Raw genomic sequence first — 22,385 nt, 5'->3', positions numbered from 1 at the left:
ATGCGTAAACTGTGTGTGTATGCGTAAACTGTGTGTGTATGCGTAAACTGTGTGTGTATGCGTAAACTGTGTGTGTATGCGTAAACTGTGTGTGTATGCGTAAACTGTGTGTGTATGCGTAAACTGTGTGTGTATGCGTAAACTGTATGTGTATGCGTAAACTGTGTGTGTATGCGTAAACTGTGTGTGTATGCGTAAACTGTGTGTGTTTGGGGGGGGAAGGTCGCATGCGGAAGCCTCTTGGACGCTGCAGTACACCTCCGTAGACAGGGGGAAGGCAGCTTCTGTTTCATTCCAAGCAGCATTTGCAGCATCCAGCTAGCCAGCCAGAAGGGAGGTCAGTTTTGAGGTGCTTGTGGGCTTCTTGGGTGTGCCTGCGTCTGCATGCGATTGCGTCAGTACAAGCACAAGACGCGCGAGGCTGTCGAGGCGGAGATTGAGGCTGAGTATGCGAAGCTGAAGGAGGCCGTGCAGGAGCTTTTGAATAGGAAGAATGTGCATCTGCCGGTAGGCTGTTGGCAGAGCGGCTGCTGCATATATATATATATATATGGAGGATTGGATGCAGATTGGCTCGGGGGCAGTGCGGAGGCTGCGCAAAAGCAGTGACGTACGTGGTTTTTTCACGGAGATGCTGCTCTGAAAAGGAGGCTGCCCATCCTCTCATTAGGCAGGAGCTTGTCTTGCAAGCTGCCTTGAAGGCTCAAAGAGAAGGCTGTGTTGTTTCTGCCTTTTGCGCCGCTTGCAGGAGGAAGATGATTCTGAGCCGATGGATCCGAAGGTTGCACCTCCTCCGCAGCCTCCAGAGCCGCATCAAAGCAGCAGCAGCAGCGCAGCTGCCTCTGCTAAGACCTCTGCAGCTGCAGATGCATCCGCAGGAGCGGCTTTCCACAGACTTCGGAAGCTAGATCCTGAAGCAATTGCAGCTGCTGCAGAAAATTCGATCTACCGCATTGCGCCTGACGGCACTGATCGGCGAACGTGCGTTGGTGGTAATGTGCTGCTGCTGGGGCATGGGCTGTTGCTGCTGATTGGCTGCTGTTGCTGCTGATTGGCTGCTGTTGCTGCTGCAGCTGATTGGCTGCACTTGATTGGTGCAGCTGCAGCTTGGCGTGGCTTGGCATCAACGCGTGTCGTATATTTTGTTTGCTTCAAGTGTCTTGGAAGACGGCCTTTCCCGCTTTTCTCGCTCGCTTGCTCTCCTCTCTTGCTCGCTTGCTGGCTCGCCCAGCGTATCCCTCCCGTCTGAGAGACTCCTCAATGCAGCTTTTGCTGCGCCGCGATATGCTTTGCTTGCGTTGCAAGGCGTGTCTATGCTCTATTTCTGCGCTGGTGCCTCCCTGCTCAGATACATTGACGAAGATTACAGGCCGAGCAGACGCGAACTAGAACGTTTACAGAGTGCTGGACGGAGGGAGGCAGAGTACGAAAGGTGCGAAGCTTTTCTTAACCCTACCAACCCTGCCGTCTGCCATCAAGCTGGCGATACAGCGCAATCTTTGGAGGCAGGCTGGGGGAGGGCGGCAGGGTGTTTAGGTGCAGCATTTGGGGGATAATATTGCTCTTTGTGAGAAGTATTTCCCCTTCAGGGAGTTCACAAGACGAGAAGCCTCCTGGAAAATCCAAGAACAAAATTTGGCGGTTGACAGAGAAAAGTAGGTTGTGAATCACAACCCCACCATGGTCTCCCTTCCATTCTCTCGCCGTTTCTCTCTCCCTCTCGCTCTGTGTATGTATGTAGATATATGTGTGCGTCTCTCTGTGAATCTCTGTCTCCCTGTTTGTTTTGTTTGCCTCGGTGGCGGCTGCACATTCTGCCGTTCGCTTGCTCGGAACGCCGTCCCCACTGCATGTGCCTTGTGCTGGCACGGGGGGAGAGGGGAAGCGCTGCTGCTCTCTGTGCATGAGACGTCGGTCGACCTTTTTTTGCACTTTGCGCGGTGTTTGACAGCCGTCCTTGGGTTGATGTGGGAAGCCGCAGGCAGCCTGCACCGCTTGCTGTCTCCTTGTTTGCCTCTTTCTAGGGAGTTGGTTGGCGAATTGGAATTAAGTTCGGAAGACAAGAGGAAGCTCATCGAGCAAGACTTGCGGGGCGGTAAGGTCGAAGAGGCTCCTTCCCGTGGACGTTTGGAAGCTGCAAGGGGGGAGGGGGGGTTTCTTAGCTAGCTAGCTAGCTAGCTAGCTGTGTCGCTGTCGGCGCGGGGGTGCATGCATGCGCGCAGAGTGGTGGGAGGGGTTGGAAGATCCGAGCATCCGCCTCGAGAGACGGCGTCGCAGGAGGGCGGAAGCCGAGGATGACGCAAACGACGTCGCAGCAGAGCAGCAGGAGCTGGCAGTTTTGCAGGGGGGGGGGGGCAAGAAGGGTTCTCGTGTGTTAAGCGGCGTTGACAGCGAGCAGGAGAACCATCAGGAGTACCTGGAGTCACGCAGCAGGAGAGATTCGGAGAGAGAAAAACACAAATTGAGCGGCAGCGGCAGCGGCAGCAGCCGAGACGATGGTTCGAGAAGAGACAAGGCAAAAAGCGCAGACCGCGAAAAAATTAGAGAGCAGGTGATTTTTATGGGGGAAGGAGAAAGGGAGGGAGAGGGGTTGCTAAATATTCCATTTTTTTCTTGTTCTCTCGCTGTGCTGCTTGTCAAGAGATGGCGAGTGGAGCTAAGAAAGTTGCGTGGACGAGGTTACGGCGTGTTATGCATCGTGTGTATGGGTGTGTATGTGTATGTATATGTATATATATGTGTGTATGTGTGTATTTGTATATGTATACATATATATATGTATGTATATGTGTATGTATATATATATATATGTATGTTTATGTGTGTATATATATATATGTGTATGTATATATGTGTATTTGTACGTATATATATGTGTATGTGTGTATTCATATATGTGTGTATGTAGGTGTGTATTTGTACATGTATATGTGTGTATGTACTCACTCTGTCTTTGTCCCTGTATTGGGAGCTCAGGAGTCTTCAAAGAGCAGCAGCAGTAGCAGCAGCAGCAGCAGCAGCAGCAGGAAGTCTGCGAAGGAGCTTCGCAAGTTCTTTGAAGATGAAGAGGACGCGCTTGAGGAGGGCAGAAAGCACAAGCCGTTGACGAAGCTGGACGACCACAGAGATGTTGTCAACAAAGTCAACAAGGTGAAGGAGACAATGCAGGTTATTGAGCATTCGAAGAAAATTCTTGCCATGTGAGGCGAGGGAAACGCGCCCCTCCAGCGATTGCGGCTGGCTGGCGCAGCTGCCTAAGGCTGGACTGTCTCGCGCTGAATAAAACGATTCGCAGACACCGCCTTCGGCCTGCTGAGCTTAGAATAGGCGTCCTAAAAAGGAACACTTTACACACTATTGCTTTGCTTTCAGGGTGCCAAGTGAGAAGGCGGAGCTGTTCGCCTACAAGATTGACTGGACGCTCCTCAATCAGGTCAGGCTGCAGGGGTAATTTCTGTTGGCGGATCTCGTCACGCTCTTGAGATTTCTTCCATTGATGGCATGGTGGCGTGGGTTGCTCTCCATGAGGTGTCGAGCGTATTTCAAGGTGTTCACGTGCATGCACATGCCTACAAAAAGACTTCAATGGCTGCGCACGATTGCCGCAACGCGTGGAGGCGCCTACACCTGCGTCTGCCAAGAACCGGACTTGTCTGTACATTTGTGCACTTACATGTATATACACTGATACAAGTATATGTATGCGTGTGTTTTTTAGTCGCGATCTTGCTCCCCTGTCTTGTATGTGCGTGCATGTATGCATGCACATCTAGGTTTATGTACGCCTTGTGAATGTACAACAGGCGAATGTTTTCGAGAAGAAGTTGCGACCTTGGGTGCGCAAGAAGGTGATCGAGTTCATGGGGGCTGAAGAGTCTTTGGTGCAGGAGGTGATTGATTATATTTTGAACAGAGTTGCTGAGAAGCCCAATCCGAAGGAGCTTTTAGAGGAGCTGAGCCGATTTTTGGATGACGAGGCGGAGGGTTTCTTGAAGCATCTCTGGCGGCTCCTCATCTTTGAGCAGCTCAAAGTTCAGAAGGAAGCCTAACAGGGGAATAAGAAAGTTGTTACAGTAGGACGCCAACATAAGTGTTGGTTACTAGAGGAGGGGGCGTGAAGCCGTGGGCGGGGGGGAGGGGAACCTTTTCCTCAATCTCGCTAGATCTGCTCTTCACAGCTTCGACGGCTGTTTCTACGACAAGAGAAACGCGAAAAATAGTGCAGATGCATATGCGGCTGCGTGTGCGAACTTGGGCGTGGACTGGTGCACGTTCATCCTCAAGAATTGCGCAGGGGGGGTGGTGAGCGAAGTCTTGCGTATACTACATGCAATCCGCTTGCTTGCTTCCCCGATTTTTACTCTTCTTTTGGGGAGGGGTTGGGGGTCTCAATTTCTCGCGGCTAACCCGCTGATGCCACGGGATCGACGAGTTTCGTGGCAGTGAGTTACAAGGAAGAAAGGGACATAGGGAGGGGGGTGTTGTCGTGACACGCAAAAAGAAAAAAGGGCGAAGGTAGAGAAGCGGGCTACCTAAATGTGCGTGCAAGGCTTTTTTGAGGCCGTCCGCATCCTTCCTTTGCTGGTGGAGGGTCGTGGAGTAGAGAGTGTTGGTTCAGTCCACACACGAGGTTCTAGGCGCTGTCGTGTACCTATGCATGCCGCCCGTATATCTTTCAAGTGCCCCGTTCTGTCTACGCAAGTACTTATCCCTCCTCCCGCTTTCTTCTACTGCGGCTGCTGCTGCTGGCTCGCAAGCAAGCAAGCAAGCCAGTTTTAGGCGAGAGGCTCCCACGCGCAGAAGGAGGGAGAGATGCGCAGGTTAGCGAGGCAGCAGATCGGGCTGCTCGAAACCTTACCTCGCGGAGTGTATAGGCTCCCCGTACCAAATAGAGAAGACACAGCGGCAGCAGCGAGCACACAAGCATGTGGAAAGCCTGCATCTAGGCGCGAAAGAAACACATGCACATGCATGCGGATGCTGCTAGCGGCTCTGATGCGCTTGGCCTATTAAAAGAGGTTCTCTGCTCGTGTGTAGACCTCAAGAAAGCCTATGTACTCTGCTGAAAATTTGTTCGTTCTATCGCCGCCTCGGGGCGCTAAGCGTAATCGGCCACCTCGAGCGACACCTTGCTAAGTTGCCATGTCTAATGAGCTGTAACAGCGAACTCACACCGCATATTTCAAGTTTATAGGTCCCTTGAACCATCCCGCATTCAGGAATTCCCTCCCCAACGCGCACACCTGCCTTGCTAAAAGGCACCCAGCCAGCTGTATGCATATGAATTCATCCTCGCATAGGGCTGCCATCATTCATGGGCCCGAGGTGGTCATAAAGGTCAGACAGATTTTTCTGCGAGCCGACATGCAGCTTCCTAGACCATGAAAAAGACACTTTTTTAAAGAGCATTGCTCCTAAGGAATGCTGCCCTGGTGCGCTGACGCAAGAGGCTGTACGCCATCTTCACGAATTGGACGCAGCTTTAAGTGAGTCCTCCGCCGGCAGTCCGTACACACTCCTTTCGAATGGTGACCGATGACGATGAACAGCCGAGATGAGCTGCATGCTTCAGTCGATGACAAGCTCCTGGATTTTCCAGTCTTCGAAACTTCCGTCGGGCAGGTACCTCCGGACGAGGAAGGGAATGGTTTTTTGATACAGCTCCTTTTCGGCAATGATCAAAGGATCTGTCTCGCCGTCCAGAGGAATGGTAATGGGGGCATTCATGCTGATCTGTAACGCCCTGGTGCCGATAATCCTGGCCTTCTCAAACTTTGTCATGTACGGACTTGTAATGCGCGGACCCTCGCTCGGGCGTGCGTCGGGACGCTGAGAAACGCAGCATTACGAGGCACAAAACGCAGCAGCAAGCGTTGCGTCATGCTCTCACCCCTACAGAGACATCTCCCTTGCCTGTTTGCCTACCTCGCAAGCCCGCTGGGGAACCCCCAGCACCCCAGAGTGCGCGTATACGTGCGACAGCCACGAATATACGTCATATGTCGGTCAAAAAAGCCTTTTTTCCATGATTCGGGCACACAACCCCTAACGCCTCCCGAAACACATGAGGCGATAATGCACCAAAGGTACAAGGCGCTTACCTGCAACCGCGGGTCGTTCGGATCAGCAACAACGTCCACATCATTATCCGCCCCGTGCACTTGGTCCCCCTCAAGCTCCTCCCCTAAATCATCTTCTCCAAATTCATCGCCAAATTCATCGCCAAACGTGGGTTCAGCGAACATATGGTCATTCTCATCGTCCGCCATCCTACCGGTAGCCGTGAAGGGTGATTTTCGAATGACTCCAAGATGCCTGATGTGTAAGTTCCTCCAGTTCGGCTGCAAAGTGAGGCAATCAACGAAGAATGCAGCTACCAGGGATGGATCTGCACTGGGCAGGCTTCAAGATTCAGAGGTCAAAGTCAAGGCAGGGTCATGGGGTCTTCGGATCATCGTATAAGGGAGCAGGATCTTCCTTGAGCGTCTACAAAACGTACGGTGGATATGCGCTGCAGAAGAAAGCCCAATGCTGTTTTAATCCCGTCAATTCCGCATCTTGACGCGGCGGCCGCAGCCCCGAAGGTGCATGCACGCAAAGGACACACGGCCCCTTATGCGCCCGAACCCCATAGGAAGCCAATTTATATGGGCAGCTCCAGCTGAGTCGTGTGAATGAGGCAGAAACTGTCGGCGTTTCTTCTCTGTCTGCCCTCCTTGCACGCTTTCACACTGCACCGTCTCTCAGCGAACAGCACGGAGATGGTTGCGTATGTGCTTCCCGCAGTACATATGCTGCTGTTAGTGGAAACGCAAGCTGTTTTTGCATTGATTCTGACACACGTGTACCTCTAGAATAGCCCTCGGTGTTAACACGTGATGAAGTTGGATCGCCCGCGCGCAGAGAAAAGCTGGAGACCGCTAGGGGTGTGGAACCCCCTCTTCTGAGATCAGCATAGAGAGACCTTAGCTGGCCTCAAACCCGAATACTTAACGTCACTCAGACATGCGGAACGTTCTTCCTGATTGCTCCATTCTCCCCCGTTTCCGTGTCGCCCTCACTCATCATGGTTCTGGCGCCCCAGGGGCAAGTTGTAGCAGACTATGCCACATTTCGGCACTTTCTACTACATTTCTAATATTCATTAAAGAAATAAGATAGAACTAGGTACTTGACTTGACTGCCCGTATATCTTCTCCATTGCAGAAAACCGTTAGCCACATACGGTAAGGGTTACTAATGCGTTGTTTCAAGCAACTAGCCATAATTGGTGGAACTATATAGAGGGTGCAGCAGCGCGCCTGCACTCTAGCTGTCTGTCCCTTTCCCTGCTCTGCCGAGATCGTGAGAAGCGGGGACGGCAGGGAGATGGGGAGCTGTTCTGAACAAAACAATGTTAAGGTTTCCGTTGAGCTTGAGGGGTTGAAGTTTCACCGTAGGATATTAGGTAGAGTGCTGTGACCATAGTACGTAGTGATACAGTGAGGGGAAAATAAGTGAAGGCGAGTTCAAGAAACAAGAGTGGTGGACGTGGATGAGGCAGAAATCCAAATGTGAAGCAAAGTTCAATGGACAAACAACTTGCAAGTATAAGCATATAGTCGGTCCGCTAGCAGTAACACCTGCGGAGACGTACACGTCCGCCAGGTGGCGAGAGGTAAGGGGAAAGCGGCTGCAGCCCACTCCACGATACAAAGCTAGTTCCTGTCCTTTAAACGTTTTACGTAAGTTCTCCCGAGGAAGATCTTTGATACTCCAGTACGAATACAAACTCAGGAGAGAGTCACTATGTGGTTCTTGGGAAAACTTCAGCCTTGACTTTCTGGGGCCTCATAGAGTCCCCGACATATTTATAGGACAGGAAAAGCAAGAGCGCGCGGCGCGCAGCTGCACCCTCGAAGCAATCCGAGCATGCACAGCTACTTGCATACAGCATCTAAACCGCACGCTGGGGATATTGCGTCTTTTAGTAAGGAAATGACTGAACGTTTTTTTTGTTGTACACCATTTATCCCAGCTCACCATTAGCCACAAATGAATTATTGGTAAAAGATAACCAGAACCGTAGCTACGTCCCCTACAGCATTTGAGCGTTTTGTGCTTCTTCCTTTCAGTCCAGCCCAGAAACATCGCTAAAAGTGTCCTTTTACGCCCATGTATATTGGAAAAGGCTGCAGGGTAGTGGAATGCAAACGTCCTCTACCTTTTCTGTGCAATTGCCTTTTTCTAATCCCATTAATCGCCCCAAATCACCTTGCTGTACGGGGTGCCGTTCCAGGTGTATTGCCGTAATATGGACATCGGCAAAGTGTCGGAGGACTAAACTCCTGCAAGCACGGTCAGTAAAGGTCCTATGGCCTGACATTATGGAGACTTGTGGCATGCATTTTAGGAAAAAGCCCGGTGGCGTCGTATGCAGGAGGAAAGTGTTCTTCCCTTTTGCCAAATACACTAATAGACCTTCTGCAGGTTTGTCACTAAAGGACCAAGTATGCACGATGTAGGATATGCATATTGTGCAAGATCATCCAGCTGCGAATATTGGGGAATGCGATTTCTGTTAAGGTTCGTATGCAGCAAGGCAAGTGAATCGTGTGCAAGGGAGCCCCAGAAACAACTGCGCACGAGATTAGGCGTTTACCGATTTAGTTGCCCACTGATTACGCCCGACTTTGTCTAAACAACGAAAAAATAGCATGCATTCAACAGCGGAAGGCACGCAAGGAATCTAACGGTGAACAACGGAATTTCTCCAAGCAGTTTCAGATATTCTCGCAAGAGATGAAAAGAAGATCCGGAGAGCGCCTCTGCTAGAAATTTCTTTTTTGCATGTTCATGTAAATATGAGGTCATACGAGTTGTCGAGGGAAACTCGCAGTTCATTGGTAGGAAGAAACGCCGAGCAAACCGGGATGGCGCTTCAAGAGAGGAAGAGCACGACACCCCAAAGATGCACAAAGTATTGGGGGACAAGGTGTTTAGCACTGATATAAGAGTGCCTTCTTCGTATATATATTTGAGGAAGGCGCTATCGGTAGAGTTCCTTCATTGTATTGGCCGTTTTCGTTCCTTAATGGGGCACTCTCCAGCACGATGTCTCGCCAGGTCTCGCAAGACAGTTCGACACCGCAGAGGTTGCCTGTCTCTAATGATTCATTTTTCGAGAAAATCAACGGCACCACCCAACATAATTAGAAGAGATTTCTTGGTGCCAGAAAGGAACAACAGGCGTTCAGGTTGTAACAGACTTGGACCAAAAAGCCCTGGCTGCTCTACTGGACAGGCAGCTTCCGTGCCGTCGCCAAGACAGGTTCACTCGGCGTCTGTCATCATTTTTTGCTTCTGTCAATTTCAGGCGTTTTTGCATATCTGGCTCTCACGATCTTCGAAGGCTGCCAGACACCTCGCAGTTCCCCTTCCCACCTCCCTGACAAGGGCTGGAGAGCGCGCTGTTGCAAGCGACTGGTGAGAACTCCAGCGCCTCTCGCCATGTGGGCCTCCCAAACTGCAGAGGCCCCCTCTAGGGAGTTCGAACCCCCTGGAGGCTTGCGCTCGCCCTTTGGGCAGGGAGTCGCGGGCAAGGATGCGCAGACTCAGATCCCCCCGGAGTGCTCCTTTTCAGGCTTCGACAGCCTGCTCTCTCTGGACGCAGGCGCACCTCCCACGGCAAGCGAGCTCCCGCCTCTCCCCGGCGCTGCCTCGTCGACTTCTTCCGTGGCGGCTGCCTCCCCGAAGGGCCCACCAAAAGGCACAGACTTGGAAGCCGCCTTCTCGCCCTCTCTGGCTGCTGCGACGGCTGTCTTTCCTCCGTCTTGCTCGCTGGCAGAACCCGCGCAAACGGCGCCTCTCGAACAGACAGGCATTCGTCGGAGCACAGAGGGGCCCCTATGGCCCGCTGAGACCCCGTGGGGGGCCCCTCCGCCGCCTTCACGGATTCAGCTTCAAGACACGCCTGCGGCAGCGTCACCTCGCGCTCGTTCGCTGGCAGCGGCAGAGAAGGTGTGCAATACAAATGCGCAGTCCGAGCAGCTCCCCGAGTCAGGAGCACCGGCAGCTTCCCAGCCGCAACAGCTGCTGCAGGACGGGCTCGATAGCTGTTGGGCAAACTGGCAGTCCTCCTCGACCCCCCCCCCTCCCCCGAAGGCGCCTCCTGAAACTCCCCCGCCGTCTGCTGCTGCAGCTTCTCAGCAGGTGTATCCGCACAGGCTGCCTCCTTCTGCAGCAGCCGAGCGACCCCCAGAGCATCCTTGGAAGCAGCCATCCCCGCAGCAGCTCTTACCCCAGACTCGGCCTCCTTCCTGGATCGCACTCCAAGAGCAGCAGCAGCAGCGCAGCCTAGTCGCAGAGGGAGCAACAAAAAGCGATATGCGCGCGCTGCAGCGTAGCCACCCTCGCGCAAGCGAATGCGTCTTCCAGTCCGAGTCCGCTGAGTTTTCAAACGACATGCCTGTTGTACGCAGGGGTGGTGTCGAGACACTGCACGTGTTGCACTCTGCCGCCAGCAGCGCCTCTGGACATATCCCTCTGCCCTCTGTTACAGAGCAATCGAGCCTTGGAGAGGCGCGTGGCAAGGCTTTTTTTGAAGCAGCTGCGAGCTCAAGCGGTTCACCAGCTTCAGACAAAAGCCCTTCTACTGGAAGTTATGTGTCTGACGACTTGAACACCCCAGAGGGCCTGCCTTGCAATGGAGGAGGCGATCTCGAGGGAGGAGGCGATCTCGAGGGAGGAGGCGATCACAATCGAGGCAATCATGATGGAGAGAATCACTCGTCGTCAGCCTCAGCCCTCGGAGAGTGCCTTCCACCCCGCGTGGCAGCCTCGGAAGCATCTCATCTCGAGGAAGGCGGCGAATTTGCGGCCTCTTCTCCAGCAGCGCTTCAACCTGTTGAGCTGCTGGCTAGCCAATCGACATCGCCTTCGAGGCTGTGGCATCCGCTGCTGCCCGCGCAAGGAGGGGGCCCCCCCGGGGGGCCCCCCTCCCAAGCGCTCCTGAACGTTCGTGTTGCTGCGGACAGCCGCGCCTCTTCCGACTCCCACGAAAAGGGTCGGAGGCTCTCGTCTCTGGGGGGGGGCCCCTCCGAGGAGGAGGGGCCCCCCAGCAACGACGAGACGCCAACACCCCTCTCCGACAGCGGAGGCGTCCACACGCGAAGCCGCTCCGAGACGTCCTCGGGGGGAGGCTCACGCCACACCGACTTGGCATCTGCTTTTTCCCCCCCCGAAAGACCACTCGAGGCAGACGCGGCATTGCCGAGTCAAGTGTTGCTGTCTGAACACCCCGACAGCGAGGGGCCCCCCTTATCCCCCGATGCGCAGCTCGAGAAAGCGACGACGAGCCATTCTCTCCAGCTGGAGCAAACGGCGGCTGCTGCAGCCGCAGCCGCGGGAACAAGGCCAGAAGAAGATCACGCAACGAGGATTGCCGAAGCGGAGCCTCCTCGAGAAGCCTGTGCGCGTCCAGCTGCTCTCTCCAGCTCGCCAGCGCCCGCTCCACAGAAGCAGGAGCAGCAACAGCAGGAGCAGCAAAAGCAGCAAAAGCAGCAGCAGCAGCAGCAGCAGCAGGAGCAGCAACAGGCAGCAGCTGGTGGCGCTGCAAGTCGGCTGCTGAGGGCGCTGCCGTTTGGTCTTGGGGTGTTGCGCGGAGGAGGCACAAGGCAGCAACAGCAGCAGGAAGCAGCAGCGACGGCTCCAGAAGGGGAGGCAGCGGCAGCTGCAGCACGGCAGCAAGGCACAACTGAATTTGAGCGGTTGTTGCAGGAGGGAGAGTCTTCTCCGGGGGTGGCTTTTTCGCGTTCTCTTTGCAGTGGCAGCGGCAGCAGACGCCCGCTGCATGCTGAGGGAGCAGGAGCGCGGGAGAAGCCTTTCTCGCCGAAAGACTCCGCGTCTGCTGCCGAGTCGGAGCTTTCCAGCAGGCTGGCTTTCCGACCAGACGCCAGTCTCCCCAGCACTGCGCCGCTCCAGCAGCCAGCGCCAAGCGGCAGCCTTGGCGCGAGTGGCGCTTCCGCGGAGCCTCCTCAGGGGGAGCTCTCCCCGCTGAGGGGAGTGGCAGGGGGAGGCAATTCTGCGGCAGCAGGCGCTGCCTTAAGCCATGGACGACCCCGCACTCCTTACAATCTCTTCTTGGAGCGACTGAAAGATCCCTCTTGTGGAGAGGTGGTGGCGTTGCTGCGTCGCTTTGTCGAAGGCTTTCCTGCCGGTCTGTCGCGTGCGGAGGCTGCGGAGCTGCTGCACAGCTTCATGGGTAGAGTGCAGGTGCGACTGCTGCGCACAGAAGCCTTCTCGGGGGCCCCCCGGGGGGCCCCCCAGGACGCGTGGGATGCCGCGGAGGTGGGGGAGGGTCTGGAGCGCTTCCTCATTCAGAAGCTGCACGCGTTGCTTCCCAAGGAGACGCCGGAAGAGGCGGAAGAGGATATGTTTTTGGATCGGAAGATGCGGTGTCTGGCGTGGCTGGAACCAGAGCACCTCGAGATCTCGCCGTTGGGGGTGTCAGACGCGCAGGAAGGCAGCAACGGCGGCAGCAGCCCCTCTTCCGCCTCTCGCGCGGCAGACGCGGCTGGAGAAGGGGCCCCAAAAATCCTCGGAGGAGACGTTTTGCCAGTTCCCGAGTTGCAGTTGGCGGGCTTAGAGTTTGTGCGCATCGACAGAGTGCGCGCGCCACGAGACAAGCTGCGACTGATCCTCTCGGGGTGCAGGATGTTGATGGCTGCTCTGGAGCGGAGGCAGCGAGCGGCTGCAACTGCAGATGACTTGCTGCCCCTCCTGATCTACACCGTCATCAAAGCAAGACCTCCCCGTCTGCACAGCAACATTCAGTTTGTCGCAGCCTACCGACATCCCGCAAGAATGCACGGCGAGGAAGCTTACTTTTTCACCCACTTTTGCTCAGCCGCGGCATTCATCAAGTCCGTCGGATCCTCAGGCATCCAGCTGCACATGGATCGCGCCGAGTATGAGCGCCGCTTCGCTGAGGCAGAGGAGGCTCTGCGGCAGGAAGAAGCGGCTGCAGTTGTCAAGAGCACGGCTGCCACGGATGGGGCAGGCACTGCACTGGCTGCGGCAGCGACAGCTCTCAGCACGCTGGCGCAGCTGCAGAAAAGCGGGGGGGGGGCGGCCCCATCCGAAGGGGGGCCCCTTGGGGGGCCCCCCGTCGGACTGCCCCCTCAGCATGGGGGGGGCCCCCCCCTGCTGCTGCAGCGGCAGCTGCAAGCGCAGCAGCAGCAGGCTCGCCTGTTGCTCGCTCAGGCCGTGCGATCTCCCAAGACGTTTCGCGGCGTGCACTCAGCCGCCCATTTGAAGGTGGGGGATTTGCAGGAGCTCCTGGTCGAATACCACGGGCTAGTAGACATCTTGGAGCGAATGACGGTGCTGCTGCAGCAGCAGCTCAAGCTGGAGCAAGGCAGCAGCAGCAGCAGGCTGCAGAATGCAGCGAGCACCGACAGGGCTGCATAATGAACGGCGGGGGGGGGGGGCCTTAGGAAAGAGATGCGCAGCGGGGGGTTGTTTCAGGTGCATGCAGATGCGCATTCCTTCGCAGCTTTTTTCGGGGAGGCGTGCCTGTATTTCGCCTTCCCTCGCCATTTGGCTGTGTATGTGGACGGAGTCACCCCGTGTGCTGCTTTCTTGAGGCTTCTTGGCTTTAGTCGGCATTTTTGCTGCCTGTAGGAGTCAATATGTGACGTCCAACCTGGTAGCTAGAGCGCGGAGGTGCGTGCCTGCATGCATGCAAAGGGGGGGTTAGGTGGGGGGCTTCTGGGAGGTCTTTTGGAGGATTTGGTGCTGCCACCTTTTGCCAGAAAAGATCAAGGATAGAAAGGCACAAGGGGCAGCGTAGCACCAGCGTAGCAGAGAAGGCGGCTTCGTGGTGGGAAGGGGGAGGGGAGGCAGCGGGTGCGTGGGGAACAGGACGGTGAAGAAGGTAGAAGAGAGGCAGACACGAAATGGAAGGTCTAGCGGATTAAACGTGTGGCGCGCAGCCCGCATTGCGATGGCCTTAGTGCGGTGTACAGCGAGGAGGGGTTTGCGTGTTTGCCACTGAGTGCTAAAAAGGCACGATGAGCGTAGACGTCGTGGTTTGACGCTGAGCGTAGGCAGCAGGTTGTGGATGGTCTACTGGGAGGCCCCGTTCTGTGTGTTGCATACAAGGAAGTGCTTATGTGCTTGAAACGAACAGCAGCGCTTCCCCTTTCTTTCACGTCTCCACGTAGCAGCCACCACCATCCTGCCGCCGTCGGCTCCCCAGCCTGAGAAGTTGCCATTTCCTGGACAGCACTCCGTTGCATTCCGTGGAAAAAAATACACGTTTCTGCCTCACGCCAACCAACGCAGAGCGCAGAAGCGCTAGGCACATACCGTGTGGCGGCATCAGCCCCTAATTAAGTGGCTCGAAAGAGGCCACAGATTTTGAAGCATCTGGTAGGGCGGAAAATCAGTGCATGGAGATGCCCCTCAGTCCCTGCAGACTCGCGCTAAAAAGCCCTTATATTTCATGCATTTGAAAAACGGAGGAAGCGTCGCAGCGCGGGCAGCACGGCCTGAGGAGGTGGAGAGTCTTACAGAAGTGCGCAAGTGTGTGAATGTCAGCTGTGTGAATGGGTGGGAAGGGAAAGGGGGGAACCCCACACTGCGCAAGGAAGGTGAGCGTAGGGGGGGTTCGCCTGCACTGCTCGTTCCGCGTATCTACAGCCGCCGACGAGCTTTATGAGAGAGGTTTGAGTTGTGGCACGTCCGTAAGGACCTGATAAAGACTAAGGAAGTAGGTCTGAGTTGGGGGAAGTCAGACCAAAAGCCTGATGGAGGATCGCAGCGACACTGACGTGCAATCGTCCGCCAAACTGGGGTTAGGAGCGAAGGCCGAACGGCATCGTCTAGTAGCTAGTTCCTCTGCAAAGGGTCTCTCCGAATAGCTGTGCGTTGCGGAGCACAGGCTGACTTTCCCTCCCGAGCGAGGGTTTTTCACTCGAGCTTTGAGAGTCTGTGAAACTTTATGAGCTCCTTCCGGACGACAGCTTCTATGTGCGGCTGCACGGAAATGACTGCGAACACGGATCGCACCCCGAGAGCAGCTGTGTCTGGCGTGGCGGGCTGTCTGGTAGTATGCCAGTCTGTTTGCGCGGTTTTTGGGCAGTTATTCTTTTGTGCATGCGCGTCGTTGGACGGCTGCGCCTGGGGTGTCTCCCCCCCGAGGAATTTCTAGAGCCTCGTGCATGCAACGGCTGCTGCCTACTGCAGGCTACGCAACCAACAGCTACAGGCGAACGGGGGCCCCCTAGGGGAAGTAAGGGAGGAAGGGAGGGAAAGAAGCGCCTGGGGAGTCTTCCGCTACAAGTAGGTGAAAAGTAGAGCTACGATTGGGGAACTCTACTGGTGCAGACTACGGAGAGGCATCAGGCAGACGCTGAAAGAAACAAAAGGCGTGCAAAAGAGAAGAAGCGCGCAGGAAGCACACAAGGATACAATCAGAGTGAGCAGGGAGCCGGGCAAGTGTAGTATCCTACGCATTTCGCTGAGGGTTATGGCTCTCAAGCTCCTAGTAGCGGCCGAATATGCCTCAGAAAAACACGCCGCAGAGAAGCCTGAGACGCAAAAGCTAGCATGTTTATATAAATACATACATACATATACATATGTATATATATATATGCGCTTCCTGTAGGTGATGGTGCGTCTGGTTGGTTAGGGTGGGGGTTGCTTGTGTTGTGGGAGCTGCTGGTTCCTGCAGTGTGCCGCTGCAGCTGTTTGCGAAATTTTTTGGAGGACGAATGCGCATGGAGGCTTTTGTCGTGCCCACAGCCTTTGCGATTTGTCGCCCTCACACGTCTCCCCTCGTCGCGGCTGCAAGCTGAGGAGAAGCGCTCTTGGCGAGCATCGTTGGCGCAGCCTCGTGTGCGCATCAGCGGCCCCACTAGGAGCTCTAGCGCCTCACCTAGAACCAAGTACACCACCAATTCATCCGGAGAGCCTAGCTCTTCTTCGAGGTGGTCTGAGCAGAAAGGCATCCTACTGTTAATTACCGACAATATGCACGCAAGCTCTGCAATTCATCGGGAGGCTCTTAAGAGCGCTATTTTTTTTGTCCCAGCTGCGGGGGGAAGGAGCCCACAAACGTTATTTTCTGTACAAATGGTATGTGTATATATACATATATACATATATATATGCATATATATATATATACATATATATACATATATATATGCATATATGTATATACATATATACATATATATATGCATATATATATGTATATATTCATGTGTGTATGTGGATGTGTATCGTGAGCGGACCGCGTATGACTTCTGGAGGTTCTATGGAGGCTGAGGCTGCTGGAAGGCGCTTCGGCCCTTCAGTGGCGGCTTTGGCGAATGCCTGTAGCGCAACATCTGGATTTTGGGAATGTGTTGTCAGCGTCTGTGCGCAATGAGGACTGGCTAGACAGCCGAGCTAGAATTGGGGAAAGGCGTCTAAAAAGGGTCGGCCTTGAGGCTATGGGGTACCTGGCAGTATTTGAGCATAAGACTCCAGCGAAGGATCTCTGTGCTGACGAAGCGGTGAATCTGCGTGCATGCAGGCAGGCAAGCATCCAAAGGAAGTCGCTAGAGCCGTTAGACTGCGAGCAGCAGCAGCACCCACGGAGTAAGGTTCGGCGCAAACTGCCAGACCAAGAATGCAGACTTCATGGAGGCAGAGAAGCACTGCAAAAAAAGCTCACGGAGTAGAGAATGCAATCGCTGCCGTACAGCAGCCACAGGCGTTCGCACGAACGCAGCTGCGTGGCCTTTAGTTCCCCTGGTCGTCTTTTGGGGATCTGCAAGCGTCCAGCGCACACGCAAAGCCCTAATCAGCGCATGCATCAATTAGCGCCTACGGCTAGCCACAGCCACCGTGGGAGTCTATACGCGCGCAGCATTCGGGGAAGGGGCGCTTCGAGGTAACAGTCCATATGACTTCGTCTCAACGGCATCTCTCTGCCTTCTCCCCTCACACACTGGGCATGTATCGGCATATGCAGAACGAGACACATAGAGATATGTCTAAATGCATGCATATATATAGATATATGTGCATGTGCATGTCCATGTCTGTACATATAGATATATGTCTATATGCATGCATATATATATATATGCATGTGCATTTCCATGTCTGTACATATATATGTATATATGTATATATATATGGCAGATTTGGCGGGTATATTGTATATATGTGTATGTATGTAGAGATCGGCGCACGGAGCGAAGGAAGCGTTGGATGGGGCCGCACTGCAGCCGTTGCCGCATGCGTGATAATTGCAACGTCAACTCCCTTCCTGCAGGCCGTAAAAACACCAAAGAGCGAGCCTATCACAGCGGGGAGGGAGGCTCGGGAAACTCTGTGAAGTTGTGGCTGCCTGAAGTGTGTGAGTGGACGGCTACACATATGTAGATCTCTCGGGAGTGCCCTTCGCCGCTGCTGCCGCCTCTTGCCTGTGAGGGGGTCTGTGTGAAGAGCGCGTTGGCAGCTCGGTGCTTACGGATAGATAAGTCTGGAGAGACGTTCTGAACCTCAATCAAAATATCCGCTCCGTGAAGACTGCGACTCAGGAGGGCGACGCTGCAAGAAGCTAGCGGCTTCCCAGCTAGGTAGTGTGCGAATAGTTCTGCCGCGCATACATACATGTATATAGATGTAGATATATATATGAATGTAATATGTATATTGATAAATATATATACATATCTATATATATATAGATATATACATATGCAGAGATATATATATATATCTATATATGTATCTCTGAAGGGTGTACCTTCGAGCTTCTTTTTGTGATATGATGGGGTGTGAGATGAGAGGTATATGAGCGCGTAGAGCATCGAGAAAGGCCTTAAGTCTTCAGGTGGCTTACCTGAAGCTCCGGAGCTCCAGACTTCGGCGCAAAAGGGGTAAGAAACGTAGATGAGGAGTTGCGCTGGCCAAACACGAGCGACGTGCTTGTAGCCTCTTTCGATGCAGGAGGCCCCATGAGAGTTTCTGCTAGGAGGCTGATTTTCACCTCGTTTTTTTTGCTGGCAGGCAGCGCAGACGAGAGGCATGCCACCCTCCGAATGGAAAGGAGGAGAGGAGGGAGGAGGATCTCCAGAGGCGGTAGCGGGAACCCCCGTGAACGCGCCGCTGGTTCCAACTGGCCAGTCTGCTGCGGCTTCTATCTTGTAGTGGATTTGATCTTGGTCTGCAATGAAGAGCTTGTGAACGAAGGCTGTCTGCGACTCCGCCGCCAGGCAGAACGTGCTGATGGCAGCGGACGGCACTGGAATGCCTCTGCGCGCATGCACACGCAGGGAGACGGCTCGCCGACAGCTGAGAGCCTTCGAGAGGTCTGAAGCGTGAGAAGACAGAGGCATGTTTTCATTCGCCGTTTGGCGTGCTTCAGACGGCATGCCTACTCCTACGACTGCTGCTGCTAACGGGCCGAGTGGCTGCGCGGCGGAAAGGCACAGAGAGAGGCTGCATGCAGAGAGGTAGACAGCCACAGAGGCGCGTAGTAGTGGGAGGCTGCTGCGAGGAGAGGCCAAGTGCAAGCCAGTGGGGTGGCGGAAGGAGGGTCAAGAGGAGGGAAGTCTCTCGTTCTTGGGGTACCCTTGCGGGGTGAAAAGGCATGCAAGCATGGCCAAGGGTCCTCTGAGGAAGCCTCTCCTGGAAGGCAGGAGCGCGGAGGGGGAAAGCTTTTCGCTCAGCGTCTTACTGCACTAGTATGGAGTACAAGGCATCCTGCAGAAGGGGATTGGGAGGACAGGATAAATCCATTCCTTCTTGCGAGGCCTCTCCCGAGAACGGAGTGCTCAGAGAAGAGGAGTTACAGGGTGCGCCAGGAGAGTGTATGATAGCAGGCGTTGCCGCAGTGCGAGGGGTAGCCATGCGAGGGAGGGGCCCCCCTCCAGGATGCCCCCTAGAGATGCGTCATGAACACGCCGTCCAAGCTTCAGGATTGCGTCGGGGAGTCTTCTGGTCGCTTCGACTATCGGATAAATGCTTTTGGAGCTAAGGGAGGACCAACGACGGGAAGAGCGGCTCTACTGGAGGGCGGGTTGCAGGGGGCCCCCTCCTTGGGGGAAGGAGGGAGAGCGGCGGCTCCCTTGCACCGAAACACACACTCAGGGGCGAATCTAATCAACAAAATCCATAGGTTTTTCGTAAACGAGAGCAGCACGCCCGATCTACGGAGCGAAGTACAAGACACGAGCGGGCAGGGCAGCGGGGGGCCCTTCTGACGGGATTTTGATACCCCCCGTGGTTCTCCGCGCAGCAAACAGCCGATACGAGGCGCTGTCAAGAAGGGAAGTAGACAGAAAAAACACGTCTGCTAGCGATTTCATACTGCTATTTCGTGAGTGTGTGCACTCAAAATGTGTTCAAAACAGCACGCCGGGGGGCTTACAGGGTGTACTCCCACTGAGTACACGCTGGCTGACAGACCGAGCTCCAGGAGGTCAAGGCTTCCTTCAGCTCTATGAAGGCCGTTACTCTATTTCTGCTGACTAAATTTGCCGATTTTACAGCCGAAGTGGACAAAACTTCGGATCTGGAGGGCCCCGTGCCTCATAGGGGGGCCTTGCCCGCCCCCTTATGACTCGACATGACAAACACGGAGTGTCTGGACCCTCGGGAACAAGAGGGCTATACATTTGACGATACGGAAATTCTGGGGGAAGAGGGAGATCAGGAGCAGCTCCTTTCCCACTGGGTGTGTCTTTGTGTGTGTCTGTGTGTGTCTGTGTGTGTGTGTGTCTCTGCACGCACTGCGCTCTACGCGTCTGCCTTTCTGGCGATTCCTCTTCAGCTTCTGTCTGCAGGCCCTCCTCGGCTGCTTGCAAGGGCAGCCCTCACCGTGTCACCGTCACTCTGTGTTCCGCAAACGTCTCTGCAGAGCCGCTTACTCGGCATTCGTGGAACGTCTCGCCCCTCCGATACCCCCTCTTTATGGCAGACAGGGGATGGCCAGAGGCTGCGCAGGCTTCTGCCTCACAGCACTCTGAAGCTGCGGAGCTCGAAATATTCTGAAGCCTCCCTCTCGATAAGGCCTGCTGCCTTCTACAAGGGGGGCCTTTCGGCGCGTCAAGGATGCTGGCATGAAACGTTGCCTCTGACCTGCCGTCCGTTGGGTACAGCCATAGAACTGTTCGTAGTGCACACACATCCTCGGAGAGTGAGTCAGTGAGACTCTTTGAAGGGTGTCCTCACCCTGTAAATAAACGCGGTTGAGATGTCTCAACTTCCTCCTGGTTTGGTATTTTCGTCCTTTTTGATCGTTTGGGGGCTCTCGGGCGTCGCTTCCTGCTGCTCTTCATCGTCTACGGGAGAAAGGCTTGTGTCCTCTCTGTCTGCTGCTTCCATCGCCTCCTGCCTAGCGCCTCTGTCGCTGACTTCCTCCTTAGTGATCAAGAGCCCCCACCGCGCCAGGGCACCCCGTAGTTCGCCCTTGACGGGGTGTGAACTGGCAGCTAGCCATTCGGCATACCTAGAACGAAGCGCACATACACACACATGCGCTAGGGCCACACGAGAGTTCTGTCTCTAAAGAGCGACTTTCTTGTGCTAAGAAGGCTCATGAAGAGCGGCACTAGAGAGGCGAGAGATCCGTAACTGGGCGCTTAAAACAGGAGAGAGCCGTTCAACGTACACGGCATCCGCCAGGGGTTCGAGGCCTTCAGGAACGTCTGCAGCGAGAAAGTCTTTTCCTTCCGCTGCTTCTGTGGGGACAGAAACAGCCGCACACTGCCAGCACCCCCGCAGTCTTTGACACAGAAAGAAGGATTGAGGACGCAGTAAGTACGCGCTGGCGAGGGAGGAAAAAACGTCTGGAACGGCGCACATGCCGGCAGTCGGGGGCTTGCGGAGTCTCTCTCTGCGGTTCGGTTCTACGGGTGCCCTTCTAGGCAAGGGGCTAAGTCTCTCGTGCAGAGCAGCGCAGGAAGTAGAGGGCAAGGGAAAGAGTTTTATAGTATTCCTTCTCCCGCCTTTGCAGATGCAGCACCCTGCTCACGCCTTCTTTCTGCCTCCTCAAGAAACTGCGAAAACTGTTCAGGCGCCGCTGCAAGAAAGCTCAAATTCCAAAAAGTTGCCTCGTCAGAGGCCTGAGACGGAGGACACACACCCGCAGGGCGCATGCTAGACGTGTGCGCCAGAGGACTGCATCCACGATTCCCGGTGTGCAAGAAAATAACGTGTGATCGGCAGTAAAAATCGGCAGGCGAGCAGGATTCGTTTCGTGTGTGTGAGCTACGTAGCATTCTGTGCATTCGCGCGCACGTATCTTTTAGGCCGCACACTGCAGGACACCCCTAACGTGGATTCTTGCAGCCGCTTTTTTCGCTCACTTTGAATTTAGCGGCCTCCTCCAGCTTGGCTGCCAAAGATGCATCATAGTCGTCCACGAACTCCTGAGCGCATGCGTAAAGCAAGCCCCCCAAGGACTGAGGTTTGAAGGTTTCTAGGACTCTGGCAGTTTTGGGGGCGTTAGCGCTGCACGCATCTGGAATGCGAAGGAGGAAGGCAGTGTATGGCACGACAAGAAAGCTGCAGGAATCTTTGGGCTAATGGCTGTATGTTGTGCCCTCCTCATCGATAATGGTTAAAGTCACAGCCCTTTCCAATTCCCAAACGCTAAATCTGTTTAGGAGGCCTACCCTAACGGTAGCGATCCAGGGTTCAACCTCCTGCTCTGCTGTCTGGTGGGCGAGTTGTAACAGCTTATTTCCGTTTCCTTCCGCAGCCTCTACATCTGCATTTTCGAAACATGCCACACCGTAAACCCTCAGTCCCTCAGGAGTAGCTAGCGCACGATCCAGCAAATAGCGCGGCCTAGGGAGCATCGGGGCAGTCAGCTCTGGAGAGCTTTTCATCTAGGTTGTGTGCTACCTCGAGGTTTGAGCGTGTAGGCGCAGCACAAGTAGAACTCCCCTAGTTTAGCTTGAGCCTCGAGGTTGACGATAAGACCTCGAGGCTGCTCACACACCGCACAGTCCGAACCATTGCAACACTTACAAGCTCTGGTGTCCTCCGTGCCTCAAATCGCGATGGTGTAGAGTTTAGGGCTTGAGACTAAAACGCGGCTCTGCCTGACCTTAAAGTCATCTTGTTTCATTGCCTTGAGGATCTCCACATAGAGGGGGAGGCATGGCCTCAGCTGGTTTAGCACAGGAAAAATTCGAGTTTCACAGAGTTTCGCCCATTCAGGTTTAGGAAACACCTCTTTGCCACTGGTGCATCTCCGTGCAATGGCCGCAGCCCAAAATCGCGCTGCTCTGCCCATTTGGTGTCTGCTATTCTTTCTGAACGGTCTATGGAATTTCGCCAACAACACTTTGTATCTGTGTTTGTTTGCAGTAGGATAACAGAGAATCAAG

The 22,385-nt window shown here is 54.6% G+C and overlaps 5 protein-coding genes across 5 annotated transcripts; 2 read left to right on the top strand and 3 right to left on the bottom strand.

The window, feature by feature from the left end:
* Positions 1-384: 384 nt before the first annotated feature.
* On the top strand, positions 385-4,049 carry LOC34624394 (RNA-binding protein 25). Its single transcript, XM_026337119.1, has 9 exons — positions 385-507; positions 749-981; positions 1,349-1,432; positions 1,590-1,655; positions 2,025-2,095; positions 2,223-2,531; positions 2,972-3,200; positions 3,373-3,433; positions 3,804-4,049. The coding sequence occupies exons 1-9, from the start codon at positions 385-387 to the stop codon at positions 4,047-4,049; spliced, it is 1,422 nt and encodes a 473-aa protein (XP_026192904.1).
* Positions 4,050-5,568: 1,519 nt separating this feature from the next.
* Positions 5,569-6,269, bottom strand: LOC34624277 (DNA-directed RNA polymerases I, II, and III subunit RPABC2). The gene is made up of 2 exons (XM_022737366.2): positions 6,102-6,269; positions 5,569-5,829 (listed from the first exon to the last, which is right to left on the bottom strand). Exons 1-2 carry the CDS (start codon positions 6,267-6,269, stop codon positions 5,569-5,571), a joined length of 429 nt encoding a protein of 142 aa, XP_022592809.1.
* A 1,265-nt stretch (positions 6,270-7,534) lies between these two features.
* Positions 7,535-13,449, top strand: LOC34624627 (nascent polypeptide-associated complex subunit alpha, muscle-specific form). Its single transcript, XM_026337117.1, has 8 exons — positions 7,535-7,657; positions 8,178-8,266; positions 8,393-8,489; positions 8,801-9,310; positions 9,436-10,253; positions 10,401-10,846; positions 10,985-11,451; positions 12,469-13,449. Exons 1-8 carry the CDS (start codon positions 7,535-7,537, stop codon positions 13,447-13,449), a joined length of 3,531 nt encoding a protein of 1,176 aa, XP_026192902.1.
* A 1,503-nt stretch (positions 13,450-14,952) lies between these two features.
* LOC34621082 lies at positions 14,953-17,657 on the bottom strand. Its single transcript, XM_026337116.1, has 7 exons — positions 17,513-17,657; positions 17,232-17,308; positions 16,709-16,804; positions 16,494-16,553; positions 16,284-16,365; positions 15,495-15,572; positions 14,953-15,032 (listed from the first exon to the last, which is right to left on the bottom strand). The coding sequence occupies exons 1-7, from the start codon at positions 17,655-17,657 to the stop codon at positions 14,953-14,955; spliced, it is 618 nt and encodes a 205-aa protein (XP_026192901.1).
* Positions 17,658-17,866: 209 nt separating this feature from the next.
* LOC34621084 lies at positions 17,867-22,291 on the bottom strand. Its single transcript, XM_026337115.1, has 8 exons — positions 22,103-22,291; positions 21,898-21,982; positions 21,666-21,760; positions 21,357-21,419; positions 20,997-21,320; positions 20,660-20,754; positions 20,404-20,497; positions 17,867-18,163 (listed from the first exon to the last, which is right to left on the bottom strand). The coding sequence occupies exons 1-8, from the start codon at positions 22,289-22,291 to the stop codon at positions 17,867-17,869; spliced, it is 1,242 nt and encodes a 413-aa protein (XP_026192900.1).
* Positions 22,292-22,385: the final 94 nt, after the last annotated feature.

This window comes from Cyclospora cayetanensis, unplaced genomic scaffold (assembly GCF_002999335.1).
Source record: "Cyclospora cayetanensis isolate NF1_C8 unplaced genomic scaffold, CcayRef3 CcayRef3_contig_165, whole genome shotgun sequence".
Taxonomy (NCBI): Eukaryota; Apicomplexa; class Conoidasida; order Eucoccidiorida; family Eimeriidae; genus Cyclospora; species Cyclospora cayetanensis.
The sequence above is the reverse complement of the archived record's forward strand: the minus strand, read 5'-3'. Positions and strand labels throughout refer to the sequence as shown.

Excerpts from the sequence above, each read along its gene's own strand:
- LOC34624394 (XM_026337119.1), top strand. The coding sequence starts at position 385 with ATGCGATTGCGTCAGTACAAGCACAAGACGCGCGAGGCTGTCGAGGCG. Across the intron at positions 508-748 it reads GGAAGAATGTGCATCTGCCG|GAGGAAGATGATTCTGAGCC; the intron begins GTAGGCTGTTGG and ends CGCCGCTTGCAG. Across the intron at positions 3,434-3,803 it reads ACTGGACGCTCCTCAATCAG|GCGAATGTTTTCGAGAAGAA; the intron begins GTCAGGCTGCAG and ends AATGTACAACAG.
- LOC34624277 (XM_022737366.2), bottom strand. The coding sequence starts at position 6,269 with ATGGCGGACGATGAGAATGACCATATGTTCGCTGAACCCACGTTTGGC. Across the intron at positions 5,830-6,101 it reads CGAACGACCCGCGGTTGCAG|CGTCCCGACGCACGCCCGAG; the intron begins GTAAGCGCCTTG and ends TGCGTTTCTCAG.
- LOC34624627 (XM_026337117.1), top strand. The coding sequence starts at position 7,535 with ATGAGGCAGAAATCCAAATGTGAAGCAAAGTTCAATGGACAAACAACT. Across the intron at positions 8,267-8,392 it reads AAATCACCTTGCTGTACGGG|GAAAAAGCCCGGTGGCGTCG; the intron begins GTGCCGTTCCAG and ends CATGCATTTTAG. Across the intron at positions 10,847-10,984 it reads ATCTCATCTCGAGGAAGGCG|CGCTCCTGAACGTTCGTGTT; the intron begins GCGAATTTGCGG and ends CCCCCTCCCAAG.
- LOC34621082 (XM_026337116.1), bottom strand. The coding sequence starts at position 17,657 with ATGTATGTATGCGCGGCAGAACTATTCGCACACTACCTAGCTGGGAAG. Across the intron at positions 16,366-16,493 it reads TTATGCTCAAATACTGCCAG|GCATTCGCCAAAGCCGCCAC; the intron begins GTACCCCATAGC and ends GTTGCGCTACAG. Across the intron at positions 15,033-15,494 it reads CATAACCCTCAGCGAAATGC|TCATTTCCGTGCAGCCGCAC; the intron begins GTAGGATACTAC and ends CCGTGTTCGCAG.
- LOC34621084 (XM_026337115.1), bottom strand. The coding sequence starts at position 22,291 with ATGGGCAGAGCAGCGCGATTTTGGGCTGCGGCCATTGCACGGAGATGC. Across the intron at positions 21,983-22,102 it reads TGAAACAAGATGACTTTAAG|CCTCGAGGTCTTATCGTCAA; the intron begins GTCAGGCAGAGC and ends GTGTGTGAGCAG. Across the intron at positions 21,321-21,356 it reads AGGAGGCCGCTAAATTCAAA|GGGTGTCCTGCAGTGTGCGG; the intron begins GTGAGCGAAAAA and ends AATCCACGTTAG.